The 16,363-nt window shown below is 42.2% G+C and overlaps 1 protein-coding gene across 3 annotated transcripts in view; it reads right to left on the bottom strand.

Moving 5' to 3' along the window:
* Window positions 1-16,148, bottom strand: part of NOSTRIN (nitric oxide synthase trafficking) — a 49,938-nt gene extending 33,790 nt beyond the window's left edge. For all 3 annotated transcript variants that reach the window (XM_008138607.3, XM_028141059.2, XM_054723105.1), the window contains exons 1-2: window positions 16,059-16,148; window positions 11,422-11,507 (exon numbers count right to left, since the gene is read on the bottom strand). In XM_008138607.3, coding sequence (XP_008136829.2) covers window positions 11,422-11,507; window positions 16,059-16,085 — 113 coding nt within the window. In that variant the 5' untranslated portion in view covers window positions 16,086-16,148. The remainder of the gene's footprint in view (window positions 1-11,421; window positions 11,508-16,058) is intronic.
* Between the last annotated feature and the right edge of the window lie 215 nt (window positions 16,149-16,363).

Here is a 16,363-nt window from a genome sequence, read left to right as displayed (position 1 = left end):
CAACAGAAATTCTGAAGTCTGAGATCATGATGTTTTAATAGCAGTACTAGCAAGCTACTACAAGTAGTAGAAAACAGAAGACTTCCCTACTTATCCTGGGACATAAGTACTATTAGATTAGTTCTAGATTATAATGAGCTGGCAATAAAATGATAAATTATGATGGACTTAACCACACAGTAGCTTTCTATTGATTTTTTTTTTTTTACAGAGAGGAAGAGAGAGGGATAGAGAGTTAGAAACATCAATGAGAGAGATACATCGATCAGCTGCCTCTTGCACACCCCCTACTGGGGATGTGCCCGCAACCAAGGTACATGCCCTTGACCGGAATCGAACCCGGGACCTTTGAGTCCGCAGGCTGACGCTCTATCCACTGAGCCAAACCGGTTTCGGCCACAGTAGCTTTCTAAATGGGAAGGTGCTAAGGTGGCTGACATCACATTTAGAAAATGAATTTCCATTACTTGCTATGCAGGGCAAGACTCAGTGGGGAATCTGGGCATGCCCTTTAAAAGACAACTGCTTAGTTCTTTTGGGTAGATTGAATCACTCTCATCTTGAACTGATTTTGCCATTTTTACTTGTAGGCCCATCTACAGACAAAATGAAGATATATTCTTATTCATCTCACTTTTCACTCAAGATAATAAAAGTGTAGGAAATTAAATTCAATTTATATTGTTTTCCTTCTTAATATGGACCAAAAAGGTTTTTGTTGCATATTTTTCAGGTTTTTTTTTACTTATACTTTTATCATAAGATAAAAGTCATTAGAATTATTTATAGCTTCATTTCATGTGTGATAAAATCCCAGAACTCTCTAGTAACTAACTTCATACCTGAATTCCCACCCCCACCCCACACACGCACACAAATTAGACTCAGTGTGATAAACTGAACAGGGAAAGACAGTTCTCTTTCATAAAATGGAATGCAGATATCATAGGCTATTGATCTATTGCTAAATTTCTATTTATTTTCCCCTGTTAGTACAGCTGTGCTCTACGTAAGAATAAAGACCATCTCATTTGATGAACTTGGATGATCTTTAATCCCAGGAGACTTCTACCATTCAGTGGAGTAGCTTTAGGAAACATAAAGGGGAGTAATTAGTCCTACATCAGAGGTTTTATGATAATTAAAATATGGTAATGACACAAGCTTAGGGGGGACTCAAAGACTGGAACAATTACTATTGACTTGCATGATCTGAACCCTGGTTCCCTCTTTGATTTCCTCTCCTACAAGGTTTCCCCTTGTTTACTGGACTCTGTTGGTGGCCAAATGCCACCCTGCGTCGGGGCCCTTGCACTTGCTGTAGTCTCTGCTGGGTATTCCTTCTGTTACATAATCCTTATGGCATTTTCCTTCATGTCAACACCAACAGGACTTGTTCAAACCTCACCTCCTTAGAGGCTACCCTATCGAAAAGAGCATCCTTGTTACTATCCCCTTACAGCTTTATTCATGTCTTAGAACGTATCACTATCCTAAGTCACAAATTTTTTTTTCAGTGTACTTCTATGAACACCCCTAGAATGTAAGCTTCATGAGGGTCTAAATTTGTTTTGTGCATTGCTATATATCTAGGCCTAGAACAATGCTTGGCACATATAGGTGCTTGGTATGTGTGTAAATGAATTAATGAATGGACTTTCCATCAGGTTTTGTTTTGTTTTTTAATTCTAATTGCCCTGACCAGCAATCAACCCACAACTCAGGTATGTGTCCTAACCAGGAATCGAGCTGGTGACCCTTCAGTGCATAGGATGACACTCAACCAACTGAACCACACTGGCCAGGGTTCCATCAGGTCTTATTAGAATTGTTAACTGGTTTCTGCTACAAGTCTGTCTCATTTCACCAGTTATGAAAACAAAATTGCACAACTATTTAGATGTATTCCTACAAGCTTGAGCTGTGCTCAGCCCTGATATCAGAGTACACAGCTTTCTAGCACTTGGAATAGCTAGACACATTAACCCTTTCCTAGCCCAGTACTAATGAGAGGGCTTTTAGAACGTTCCTTCCCAGCTTTCTTTCTTGGAAGCAGCACATAAACTATTAAATATGATGAAGCATTCACAGTGCTCATTTCACAGCTGGGCACTAAACAAGTTCTTAATAAATATTAATTTTTCTAATATTATTATGTACCCCAAAGGATCTCTAAACATGTAGAACGCCCCAGATACACAGAGGGGGAGGTGTGGGAGATATAACCCACAGTTTGCCCATCCATCAGCTCCAGAACAATTCGAAATGCCTTCTAACAGGAAAGGCTAATGCTGTGAGGCATAGCCTCTTCCTATGAATTCAGTTTCACATTTAGAATGTTCTTGCAGGCTGTACAATGTGTCCTAGAAGCTATGCAGAAATAGAAAGAACAATGCCCAGAAGGAAGTGCTGCTTTCCCTAAATCACTAACTTAATCAGATCCTCCTGGGAGAAAATGTTGGACTTGGGTGACAAGAAAGGAAGAGGGCCCTGCTCACCCTGAAGCTACTGTTCTTCTGTTTTGAGCCTGACCATCTCGCCTGAGCTCCAGCATTTCTGCTGACTTTCACTTGAGTCTGGTAGGAAATCAGCCTGAAGAGATTCAATTACCACCCAGCACTGCTTGCTTTGGGTTTCTCTTTATATACAAGTGTCGTCTGCATCAGGGCATATTCGTATATATTTTTTACAGGTTGGTATATAGCTTAAACAGTGCTCTCCTGACAAGTGTGTTGCCTGTGTTCTGCCTATACATACAGTAGTGACATCCAACATGTATTGGGCACTTACAACATGCCAGGCAGCATTCAAAGTGTTTCAGATGTGTTTCCTCATTTAATCCATGATAACTCCCATTGGGTAGGCACTCTTACTCTACCCATTGCATGGAGAGGAATAGCAAGGCACAGGCAGTTTAGTCAGTATCTTGCCAGAGGTCACCATGAAGAAGGGACAGAGCTGGCATTCAAACCTGGACAATCTGCCTCGAGAACCTGCCTACTTAGATACTCCGGTGGCCTCTGAACCTGTGGGGAAGGGGCTGGAGATGGAGTCCAAGTTAAGGACTTTTGAAGATTGATGCCGCCTCTCACTTGGCCTTGAATTGCAGTGTTTCTGAATCACCAAAGCTCCCAGTGGCTTCACAGCCTCGGTGCAGACATAACGACTTCCCCTGGCTTCTTCCAACAGCATTGGTGCTGATGTGAGGTGTGCTCCCAAATTGGGGAGGAGGGAGTGTTAAGGGTCTGGAAAATGGAAAGGGAGGGATCTGTGCTATCAACTGTCACCAGCAGGACTCTATGGCGGAACTGAGTTGGGCACCGCTTCTCTGAACATATCTATTGTATCCTTTGCCCACCTTGGATATAGTAAAAGGTTTTAGAATTAGCATTCAAATCGACCAAGCAAAGCAAGCTGTAATAATCTCCTCTTGCATTTTAAACCCTAATGACCATCACACAATCATCAGCAGAGTACTCCGCCAGTCAGAAGGAAATGAAATGAACTAGGGCCTGGAAGATGGGTGCGGGTGCATGGGGAGTGGAACGCTGTGACTGGGCTCCCTTTCTGGCGAGTTTGCCTACAGATGAAAGCTTCCCAGGCCTCTGGCCCTGAATGGTCTTTATCTTAACAGAGGCTAACGGCTAAATTTCTCCCTGAAGAAAATGGTTCTAAGAAGTTATGTTCCAACTGACAAGCATCGAAAGAGCTGTCATATTTATAAGTCAGAATGTTTGTAAATTGAACAAACCCTGCCATGTGGCTCGTCCGTGCTCATGACCTAATAAAACAGTATGTCTATATGTCCTTCCAGAGTTATTGCTAAACAGATGTGAACTGTTTTCCCAAGGCAGAGGTGGCACTGCGCAGCCTCCTCCATGGACCCCCACCACACACACTCACAACTGCTCAGTCCTAAAAGTCACCACATGCAAAGGGAGTCAAGAGAGACAGAGCTAATCTCAGATTGAGGCCTAGAATTTTCATTCCCTCATTAAAATAATCAGAAACATGCTTGTAAGAACTTTGTGCTTAATGTCCTAGCCCTAAAGCTACCTAATAGGAGTTGAGAGTCCTACTCTAAGCAGTTGTCTTGGTGCATGTGAAATTGATGATGTATATGTCTTTTGATGGACAACTCAATTGCAAAATATTCCAGTGAATTTTAAAGATCCTGGACCAGAGAAATGGCAGGCACTGGCTTTTAATCCATCTATGTTCTGATTTCCTCTCAGCATGTGGAGGCAGGTTAATAAATTCTCATTAGTAATATTAAAGACCAAGCAATAAGTCAAAGACCAACATTTGTCTTAGAATTTAAAATAAATTATTCTTTTGAAAGAAAGGAGAGATGGAAAATACAGGGTATCAGATTCAATATTTTAGGTAGAGTATAAATTAAACTGTATGAGTATAAGTGACCATGTAATCAATTTTAGAGTGTCTTGCTCTAATAAAATTAAGGTTTTTAAAAATGGTAAAAAAAAAAAAAAATCACAAACTGTAGCTGGTCCCTGTGTCTAAAAGAAATTAATTTAAAAAAACATGCACCACTATGTTCATTGCAGCATTATTTACAATAGCCAGGATATGGAAACAACCCAAGTGCCCATCAATAGATGAGTGGGTAAAAATGTTGTGGAATGTGGAAAATATATATAGTGGAATATTACTCAGCCATAATCCTGTCTAATAAAAGAGTAATGTGCAAATTGACTGTCACTCCAACACACAAGATGGCCGCCCCCATGTGGACACAAGTGGCCGCCACAAGATGGCTGGCAGGAGAGGGCAGCTGTGGTAGATCGGGCCAGCAGGGGAGGGCAGTTGGGAGGGACCAGGCCTTCAAGGGAGGGCAGTTGGGGGCAATCAGGCCTGCAGGGGAGGGCAGTTAGGGGTGACTGGGCCAGCAGAGGAGGGCAGTTGGGGCAGACCCAGGCCTGCAGGAAAGGGCAGTTGGGGGTGACCAGGCCGGCTGGGGAGGGCAGTTGAGGGGGACCAGGCCTGCAGGGGAGGGTAGTTGGGGGACCCAGGCCTGCAGGGAAGGGCAGTTGGGGGTGACCAGGCTAGCAGGGGAGAGCTGTTAGGGGTGACGGGACTGGCAGGGGAATGGCTAGGGGGTGATCAGGCTGGCAGGCAGAAGTGGTTAGGGTCAATCAGGCAGGCAGGCAGGCGAGCGGTTGGGAGCCAGCAGTCCCGGATTGTGAGTCCTGGTGGGATCGGGCCTAAACAGGCAGTCAGACATCCCTCGAGGGGTCCCAGATTGGAGAGGGTGCAGGCTGGGCTGAGGGACACACACCCCCACCCGTGTACGAATTTCGTGCACCGGGCCTCTAGTAAAGAATAAAATCTTACCATTTGTTAAAGCATGAATGGACCTAGAAGGTATTATGCTAAGTGAAATAAGTCAGGCAGAGAAAGACAAATGTCATATCATTTCACTTATATGTGGAATCTAAAGAACAAAATAAACAAACAGAAACAGATTCATACATACAGAAAACAAACGGATGGTTGCCAGAGGGGAGGAGGTTGGGGGCTGGGTGGAAAAGGTAAAGGGATAAAAAACTATAGATTGGTAGTTACAAAATGGTCATGTGATATAAAGCACAGCATTGGGAATATAGTCAATAATACTGTAATAACTATGTACAGTGCCAGGTAGGTATTTGAAATTTAGGGGGATCACTTTAAAAGGTATATAATTATCTAACCACTATGCTGTTCACTTGAACCTAATGTAAAAATTATACTGAATGTCAATTGTAATTGAAAAATAAAATTTTAAAAATAAATATATAAAATAGAACCAAGGCTCTCTTAAGCTTGAAAATAGCAGGTGACAGAGCCCTCCCTTCATTATGAATGAAGAAGGAATTTTAGTAATCTGAAAATCTTTGTTTGAAATGTCATCCCCATCTCTGGCCTCCTAATTTCTACTAGCAGCAGCTTCTGGTTGGGGGCCTGGTATGCTGACATTTTCCACCCAAGCTTTATCAGTTTGTCTTTTGAAAGACAATCACAAGCTCATCTTACAAACAGGCAATATTTAAAAGCTAGTTATTAGCAATTTGAAAGACATTTTTTCATGGAAGCTCTGTTATTTGAGCAGCAGGGTTCTCTGGCTAGCCCACACACCCACCTCATCATTACCTATTGCCTCAATTCTGGTTCCTGAGGACAGTATTAAAAAATGGCAAGTGGGACCAAGAGGACACCCTTCTGGAGGGTCCAGTCTGAGAGTCCCACTGAGTCCCTGCTCACTTGCAACCCAGGGAAGGGGCAGCTGTGGCAGCTCTAGATCTTCAGATCCTGCTTGTCTGCTAATTCCTGAACTGAGTGAGTTTATAAAAGGGGTTAGGGGTAGTACTGTCTTGGGAAAGTCGGGCAAAATGGACAAAAAGGGTAGTTTGCAAAGCTTTTTAGCTAAAAAACAAAATCTCATACAGAAACCACCATATTGTATAGGTGGGAGCAGGAGGAGGGAGCTGAGCCCCGCCCATTTAACTATCTCACCCCCTGAAGTGCCCCCTGAAGGCTCCCCACAGACCCATGTGCTACCAAGTTTGAAAGCCATTGGGCTTGATGACTGCTGATGTCCCTACCCACAGAGGATCTTAAAAGGACCCCCTGAGAATGTTGGGGCTCCCACAGCAGTGCTCCACACTGCCTGTCCACTTGGAAGATGCCCTTTCAAGGAACCTGGGTTGGGCTGGGTAGAAATCAAAATGTATCATCTCATCCATATCCCCATCTGTAAAATAGGAATGAATGAGAGTATGTATGTACTGCACTGGGTGGTTGTGAGAAAGTAAAAATGCCTTTTTTTTTTTTTTTACTTTACACAGAACACAGTGGCTGATCTACAGATTGTGCTGGATAAATGTTCTCTTTTGTGATTTTATTATTCTTTTCCAGCTTATGTTCAAATAATAGTTTATATACTATGTAAGTAAATTTCTTTGACACACTCATTTATTGCTCTTCAGTAATAACCTAAGTTGGACATCTTAAAAGCTATGAGTTCCTGAAGGTCCAGAGTCACTCATACATTAATTCCTTTCTTCACTCAGTGAACATCTTTATTGAACACCTGTCTGCTCTGTGCCAGACCGAGAACAACAGTGTAGGGCAGTAAGAGCTCTCTCGGAGGTAAGCACCAGCTCTACACATCTCTGAGGAGCACTTTTTTTTGAGACTGGGGACTGGAGTCAAGAAGGTAGGCCTACTAGAGGGGAATGACTAAATCTTAAAAATGCATTGACTGGAGCCCAGCACTATGAAGAAGTATATACAAGCAGATGATATAGCCTGCACAAATGCAGGGACCCATGATGAGGAGTAGGAGTAGGTGAGAGGGATGACAGGGACCCATCATCGATGATGCAGGTGGTTCAGTAAGATGGAGAGGAGCATGGGTCATGGGGAGATGAAGAGAGACAAGCTTGATATGAAGGAAAGACTCGGGTCTCTTTTATAAAATACTATGAGGGCTGAATTTTATACTGAAGGTGATGGGAGTCTTTGAAGGGTCTTAAATGGGGTCATGGCCACAGAGTGGAAGATAAATTAGAGACAGAGATAGGCCCTAGCCAGCTCCCTAGTTGAGGCAACTTTGCCTGGGTTAGAAAAAGAAGATCCTGTGAAGGGACACAGCTCTGAGACAGGGTACAAGATTCAAGGGTTGAGAGTTATTTCAATTCCTGCCTTCGCTTGGCCCCTTAGCCAGGTGCCTTTGTTCAGTGTACAAACTGCAGAGCTGCAAGGCAGTGCCCCTAGACAGAATAGGTTAAGAGATGTTTGCCAGAACAATGGCAGAGGCAATGAAATGCAAAGCTATAAGGCACTAGAGAGCAATATGATGACTCAGTCATAAGCTGAGATAGAAGAAGGGATCATGGGTGACTCCAAGGTATTGGGCTTGATTGGGTGGGCAGTGGTCACCATGGTAAAAAAAAAAATCCAGGAGTACCAGCTTCAGGGAAAAGCTAATAGATTGTTTTGAATAGGCTTGCTTTGTGGCTCCATGGGACACCCACATGGAAATGTCCAATAGACTGTTGGATATATGGTTTGAAGAAGAGATAAGAGAAACTGTCTAGTAATATTCATGAGAGAATCATCAATTTGCAAAAAAAGGAGCTGAAGGTGTGGGAGCTAAGATCACCCAGGCTATGCGTAGAGTAGAAAAAGGGAAGATTTACTAAAGATTTTATTTTAATCGTTTATTCCTTTGTTGACAACATCTGCAATGAAGAATGGATGAAACAATGGCCAAGTACACTTTCTTCTTTGTTCTTTTCTTTTTAAAAAATATATATTTTATTGATTTTTTTTACAGAGAGGAAGGGAGAGGGATAGAGAGTTAGAAACATCAATGAGAGAGAAACATTGATCAGCTGCCTCCTGCACACCCACTACTGTGGATGTGCCCGCAACCAAGGTACATCAGGCCGACGCTCTATCCACTGAGCCAAACCAGTTAGGGCATTTTTTTTTTTTTTAAATGTCCAGAGCAGTATTACTTGCCATTTGAAAACCTGACCTTAAACTTGCTTGCAGAGGAACAATTGATTTTTCCCATCAAAACCTGTATGAACATTTGCTGTGGAGGTGCAGGGAACCAAATACTCATAAATAGTTTCTGGGAATGTGTCTTTGTCTTTTAAAATCTGATCTGTGATTGTGTTAAAGTGAAACCTAATGACTTTGGTGTGAGGCATCTATGGAGCTGCTGTGTGTCTCTGGATAAATCTGAGTTGCTACTATAAAAAAGAAAACTGAAGCAACTAATTGGATAAAAGAAGCTAAGCATGACCATGAATTGCAGAATTTCCAGGAAAAATGGTGTTTCAATAACAACTGCACTTTTCTGTCAACACCAATTAGAACAAATGCAAGAAGGCAGCTGAGCTTGGAAATGAAAGTCTCTGAACTCGCAGCTTGATTGTGATGTTGTCTCTTGTAGCCCCTGGCCAATACAAAGCTGCTCCACAGGGCCACATTCCAAGGACAGTAAAGACCTTGTTCTAATAATGTGGTTGTAATATAATAAAATAAACCCGTAACCATCTTTCATTTATTTATTCATTGAAGCTACAAATATTGGATGTATTTCATGTAGCAGGTACCCTTAATTCAGCTGGCCGCTAGATTTGCCTTTATGATTTTCTATGTCATAACCCTCAACAATTTCAACAGAGACACAGGTAAGAAAGAGCATTCTGACTCCATGTACAGCAGATATATCTGTAGCAGGAGAGAGGCAGAGAAACCTGGACAAGGCAGTTTTGGAGCAGTGATTCCCCAAATTTATTCAGTTTATTGTTGAGTCTGTTTGCCAGGCATAATTTATCACCTGACTTCTGTCTTCATAGCTCTCTTCCAGACACTAATTTTGAAGATGGGGACACCAACTAATCAAGGTTCAAATGACTGCAACCCAGATCATGTGCATAGCTAATAATATGTACAGATTTTTCCTGATCTGCAGAGGGAGATGCTTTTAACCCAGGCAAGGGGTTGAATTTGTATAGTAGTTAACTGGTCTTATTTTAAATAATTTCCTCTGAGACTGATAACAATACTTTTTTATAGAAGAAATTATCTCCCAGATTGGGGGTGGGTGGGGGTGGGGGTGGTCCTTCAGCCAGGCCTGCACCCTCTCGCAATCCAGGACCCCTTGGGGGATGTCCAGCAGTTGGACATCCCTCTCGCAATCTGGGACTACTGGCTCCTAACCATTCGCCTGCCTGCCTGCCTGATCACCCCTAACCACTCTGCCTGCCTGCCTCATCACCTCTAACCACTCTGCCTGCCTCATCACCCCAACCCCTCTGCCTGCCTGATTGCCTCTAACCACTTGCCTGCCTGCCTGATCACCCTATCCACTCTGCCTGCCTACCTGATTGCCCCAACTGCTCACCTGCCTGTCTGATCGCCCTATCCACTCTGCCTGCCTACCTGATTGCCCCAACTGCTCACCTGCCTGTCTGATCACTCCTAACCACTTTGCCTGCCTGCCTGATCACCCCTAACCACCTCTACCTGCCTGCCTAATCGCCCCTAACTGCTCACCTGCCTGCCTGATCACCCCTAACCACCTCTGCCCCTGCCCCTGCAGCTTCATCCAGAAGGACATCTGGAATGACGTCCAGAAGGACATTTGGCTGTCCAGTCTAATTAGCATATTATTGTTTTATTATTATCGATTTTTTCTTTTCAACTTTGTTTGATAAACCTGGTTATTATCTTTATAATAGCCTTTTGGATCTCTGCAGTATCTTCCCTTGGTCCCAATAAGGCTAATGTTCTCCTTTGTTCTTGACCTACCAGTGCAGGATGCAGTTGGGCCCATGTGTCTTTGTTCTCATGGCGCACATGCAATCATTTAAATCTGAAATGGGTTACCTTATAAAAAATAAACAATCTAGCCTGAAGGTCTCTTTAGAGTTGTATTACAGAGCTGAAGGAAAATGGTCTATATCTTTATGGCCCAATTCAGTCCTTAGGATCTCTAATTTTAAGTAGAAATGTTTGTAACTTCTTGACTGAGTTAAGGGTGCTTATTTCAGCACAGTGAACAGCTTTATACATGATCACATCTAGTATTAAAAGAAGATGATACTTCCCTGGCCAGTGTGGCTCAGTGGAAGAGCATTGGCCCAAGCACTGAAGCGTTTCAGGTTTGATTCCTGGTCAAGGGCACACACCTGGGTTGTAGTACCTGGGTTGCAGGTTTGATCCCCAGCCCCGGTCAGGGTGTGTGCTGGAGGCAACCAATCAATGTGTTTCACATTGATGTTTCTCTCTCCCTCCCTTTCACTCTCTCTAAAAATCAATGAAAAAAATATCCTCAGGTGAGGATTAACAAAACAACAACAACAACAACAACAAGATGAGACTGAAAATGGTGACTTTTCTTTCATCCATTTGGATGGATGATTAGAATGACTTTTCTAATCAGTCATCAGACATTTACTGAAGAAGTCAAAACGCCAGGCTGTAAGAGCTCGGCATACAAAGGTGAGTAGGACTTAGCCCCCCTCCCCCAAACTCCTCGTAGGGGAGACATATGTCAATTAATAATTGCCACTAGTGTGAAAACAACAATGGTGTATACATCAGGAAAAATGGTGGGCCCCAGCAGGTAGTGATAATCTCAGTCTTAGGCATCAGAAGAGACTTGACTGGATCTTCCCAAGCAGAAAGACCTCCTGCTGTTTCCTGATTTTTTTTTTTTTATGGTACCCAAGTGATAAATGTGCAATAGAGAAGAATCACTCTTGAAGCCAGTCTCTCAAGTACCAAAATATAACACTGTGTTCCAGGAAGTGGGACAGCTTATAATCACTCCTCCAGTTCCATCACTTGCAGCCACTAAAGAGGAAGAGCTGCTTACTGCAAACGCACATTTCGTACCTTTGCTGAAGAATGGATGTGACCTGCTTGCAGAAATTCTCTCCATTTTGAGAAAACTCCTTGAGGCTCTTGTACACTTGATTATACTGAAAAAGAAAAGATGCACAGACAGGTTATGGACACTTCCAAAGACAGAACTCCTTTAAACTCTGAGTGCTGCTGTGATGACGACTGTCATTGAAGGTGACTGTGCAGCTGAGGGGTGCACACCTTTTGGGTGAGTTCTTAAAATAAAGACTAAGTCTCTTCTGCCTGGGTATGAAAGATCCTGGAGAACTTTTCAAAAAATGAAGCTTGTCTATCTGCTATTCCCCTAGACCAGTGATGGGCAACCTTTTGAGCTTGGTGTGTCAAACTTCGCCAAAAAACTGAGCATAACTCGGGTAGTGTGTCACTTTGAGGAAAAAACATTATTTCGCAAATGTTTCATCCTCGGCATGTGGCTGCCTCAGCGGCCGTGTGTCATCAGAAATGGCTACGCGTGTCAGTGCTGACACGCGTGTCATAGGTTCGCCATCACTGCCCTAGACCAAAGGCAAACAGTTCCGCAGTGGGGTGCCCTTAGAGTCCGGCTTCCCGTTGCCCTAGTGTCCCCAGGAAGGTTAAAGGTACATTCTGAAACATATTGAGTAGTTAATTATTTTGTGTTTCACAAATTCCAAAGTAATATTTCTAAATCTTCTGACAAACCCTGAGCCATGAAAGTGAGTGTTTCTTGGCTGAGATATAAAAATGTAAATGAATAACTTGTTAATAAAAATGTGTCCTAATCCCCTCTACATCTCATTCAACTGTGTTATAATAATGAGTTGAACATTTCGATTGCACCAAACCTTTATACATTTATTTATATCTGAATTTAGCCTTCAGACTCAAGAATTCTAATTGGACGTTTTTATCATTTGGTTTAGAACTCCACAATGTCATTCTGAAAATGGTATTTGTAAAGGTTGACCTTGATGACAATAGATTTTAAGTGCCCAAATGGAGAGGGTAAATGTCAGCTGACTCGGCAGCTTTCCTCACACAGAGTAGGTGAATTAGGAATGGAACAGTTTTCAAACTATCTCACCGTTTCCATCTAGGAGATGCATTCTTAGTGAATTGCATTTTTCAAAATGAGATTTTATACAAGAGTACGCAAATTTTGTGTAGATCGAGCGTCATGCCGTGACTCGGCTCCTACAGAAAGCCCAGCCTCTTCCGACTCCTAACCAAAGTTGTGGCCAGAACCAGTTGAGAATATTTCTATGCGCTGGGCTGCAGGGGCTGCTGCATATCCCAAATGTATCAAGCCATCAAAACTCTCCAAGACACATTTGTAAAATACCATCTCCAGATGTCTAGTTCTAGGAAGCCAGACAATCCTCAAAGTTTATAAACCAGTGATTTAACAGTCCATGGCCTTTGGAGGAAAGGGGCAGCCTGTGGCAAAGAGGAGATTCCTGTCTTTCCCAAAGATACTCAAACTCAACTTTTTAAAGGCAAAGGCTGCTCAAATAAAAGTGCATCATATGGCTTCAATCTACTCTGAAGCTGCTAGTTTTAGATTTTGAAAGATGATTTCCTGTTATTTAATAGACTAGTACTTACTAAATTTTTCACACCATGGCACACCTAGAAAATGATATATGTACCAGACAGTGCACTAAAGGGACAAAGTTGTTCCAGGTGGAGACAACTGGTCCACGAGCTCTGCCTCCACCCCCTAGGACCCCAAACCCAGCCACACCCTGCCAATTCAAGGGCTGATACACCTGTAACCCATTTCCCAATCTCAGTGTTCCCAGGCATACACAAGTCTGGAAGCTCTTCAATAGGTCAGGTTATTAGTTTATTGAATAAGAGCAGAATGTTCTGCTTGTAGTAGCAATGGAGAGAGAATCTGTACTGGACACTCCCTGATAAACCCTAATAAGGGTGGCATCAGTAAATAAAGGAGTTGCTAAAAAATGTCCATTATTTTACCATAACCCCTTATTTACAAACAACCATCTACTCAGAGTTGAAGACAAAAGCTGTGAAAAGCAGAACCCAGAACCCAGAGACCATCTTGCCCAGTGTGTGTGTGTGTGTGTGTGTGTGTGTGTGTGTGTGTGTGTGTGAGAGATCAGAAAATATAGGAAAATCCCTTGAACTTGCCTCTAGTTCTCCCTCTCCTACCCCACCTCCCTTCGCACCCCAGCCTCATCTACTGGCTCATTTGGCGCATGACCTAAAATAAGAGATTAAAACAATTTTTTTTTGTATCATGAACCCCTTTGGCATTCTGGTAAAGCCCATTTTACTCTGAATAATACTTTCAAATGTATAAAATAAAATAATAGGATTACAAAGAAAATTGTATATATATATATATATATATATATATATATATATATATATACATTTTAAAATTATATTATGTGTGCTTTATAATTAAGAATTAACCAAACTTCTAAATCACATTGAGTGTGACCAATATTTCTAGATATCTGCTAAGAACTTTAATATTATATAAAATACGTGTGATTTTTCTTGGTCATAAAGTCACAGACACTTCAGTAGTACTGGGTTGTTGCTTATATTAAAAATTAAAGCAATTCTTTATTTCAGTTATAAACTAGTGCAAATGAAAAGGTCATGTTTTTCTCATTGAAGCTCATGCAGCACACAGGTTACCATACATGGATCCACTGGGGTAGACAGGGTTAAGAACTATAGCTAAGCTAAGGCTTTATGAATGAATTGTGTTCTGGGCAACCCTAGGCACTCATGGAATGGGTCATTTTGCTGGTAGTTACTCGTAAACCTTTGGGTTTTTTTAATAAAAACTACCCAAGTGTTTCATAAAGGATTCGCTTGCTCTATTTAATAAAACACATTAATATTAATACAACTCATTCCCATGTTTCATTTTGTTCTCAAACTACAGTCTCATCTTGACACAGTATTTTCCCCCAAGCACAAGCTAGGTCTGCACCAGGAAATCAAGTTGAACACTTGATGAAGATGAATCAAATAAATAAAGATTCCATGATCTAAGAGGATTTAGAAACCTGGCTGACGGGATATCCACTTCCTCTGACTCCCCGGTGACTTTTGGTGGCACTGGGCCCATAGAGATAATCTTCAAGGTTGTGGACAAGGTTCGGCATAAGGGGAAGAACTCTTCAGCATGTCAGGGAGGAAACATTAAACTGACACACAGATGCGGTGACGGGTTGTCTTGGGGCTGCTCAAAAGAAAATACTCCTCCCAGTTCTGAGCTAAAGGCAGCCTTGGAAAAGGATGTTAGGCTCTCCATTCTTTTTTAAACTCAGTCAGGCCTAAGTTTCCCTCCATCTCACTCTTCCCTAGGCCTTGACTTCGTCTTCGGTGACTGTTGGTGCCAGGTTTTGCCCTGACTTATACAGCTGCTGCCCCACTCAACCACCCCTTTGCAAAAACATGATCAAAGTGTCAATGGTGGGAAAGGAGTTAGCATTTTAGAAGGGAGCAAATGCATGGAACAAAAAATAAACGAACAGCAAATAAATAAACCATAAAAGACTTTTAAAAAGTTACCTGTGCCAAAGATTGGAGGAGATTAAAGGGGGAGATTTCCTTTCTTCAAATTTATATACAGCTATATTGCTGGATTTTTTTATTTATTTATTTTGTATTTAAAAAGTAAAAGCAGACAGAGGCTTCGGCTACGTTGTCATTATTAATATTACTAGCATTTATGACTTCACCTCATTTAGCTCACCTGATTCATGAGCTCATTCTGTGGAGTAGCAGTTACAGGCCTAGCTGCTCTAAGCCTGTGCTTTCCGCATCCACTGGACTCTTTCTATGGCTCTACTGCAGTCCCCATTCCTGCTTTTCCACAAGTCTTTTTCTTTTAAGATAAAATACTTGAAAGATCCCTTGTTTCTGTTGTTACCAATTTTGCTTCTTGGCACCATTTATTGGGAAACACCCTAACATTCCTTGATTACTTTATTTCCAAAGTAAATATATCCTCCTCCTCTTTAGCTGCTCCTCATTTACTAAATCACATCTCTGCTATTGCTGCGAACACCCTCATAAGTCTTTGGACTTTTGACCCATCTTCTATTTTTGGTAGCCCTCCCAGGACTGAAAGAAACATATTGATAAACCTGTCTGAGAACCACCACAGGCTGGACAAAATGGGGAGTCTGTCCTTCCGCCTGTGGGACTTGGCAATTCCTGACTATCTCAATGATATGGGAAAGTACACAAAAACCTTCCACTCTAAATTCCTTTGCAGAAGCCAAAATTGGCTGCAGACATTCTGTGTGTTTGTGTATCCACTCAACGCATAATGTAGGCACTTGTGTATGTCTTAAGAATGTTTTCTACACAGCCACCGTCTGCATGCAAATATGATGCTATACCCCCTCAAAGTTTTCCACCAGTTTTCCTGTTGTCTTATGAGAATAGAGAATGACAATGACTTGCCCATTTGCTAGAAAGGGCAATTAAAATTGAACCAAAGAAAAACCACAGATTTTTTGACTCACAGCCAGTATGTAAACATGTTTAGTTCCTGAGCATCTCAAACTTTTAAAGTCAAAATACATTCGTATATAAATCCACCCCTCAGCCGCCTTCTTACACACAAAGACACAAACTAACACCAAGCTACTCACCGAACAGTTTGTGAGTGGGTCCCTCATGCTGAACTGTGTTTGGCTTCTGTCCTTTTAAACTATGCTCCAGCGTTCAGCTTTCCACACTCAGGACACACTGCCCTCTGAAGGCTGGGTGTGTCCTAGACTTCCTGCATTCAAAGGGCCCAGAGTCCTGTCAAACGCCCCGAGGAGGAAGTCCCACCCTGGACTTTCCTCCATTTATTTACTGAAATAGCAAAGAACTGCTCAGGGTCAAGAGAGCTGGCATGAGACAGTGGGAAACACTTCTGTAAATACTTGGAGAGCAGAATACTGAGTCCTTG

The sequence above is a fragment of the Eptesicus fuscus genome, chromosome 11, assembly GCF_027574615.1.
Source record: "Eptesicus fuscus isolate TK198812 chromosome 11, DD_ASM_mEF_20220401, whole genome shotgun sequence".
In the NCBI taxonomy this organism is placed as follows: Eukaryota; Metazoa; Chordata; class Mammalia; order Chiroptera; family Vespertilionidae; genus Eptesicus; species Eptesicus fuscus.
This window is presented reverse-complemented; position numbering and strand designations above follow the sequence as displayed.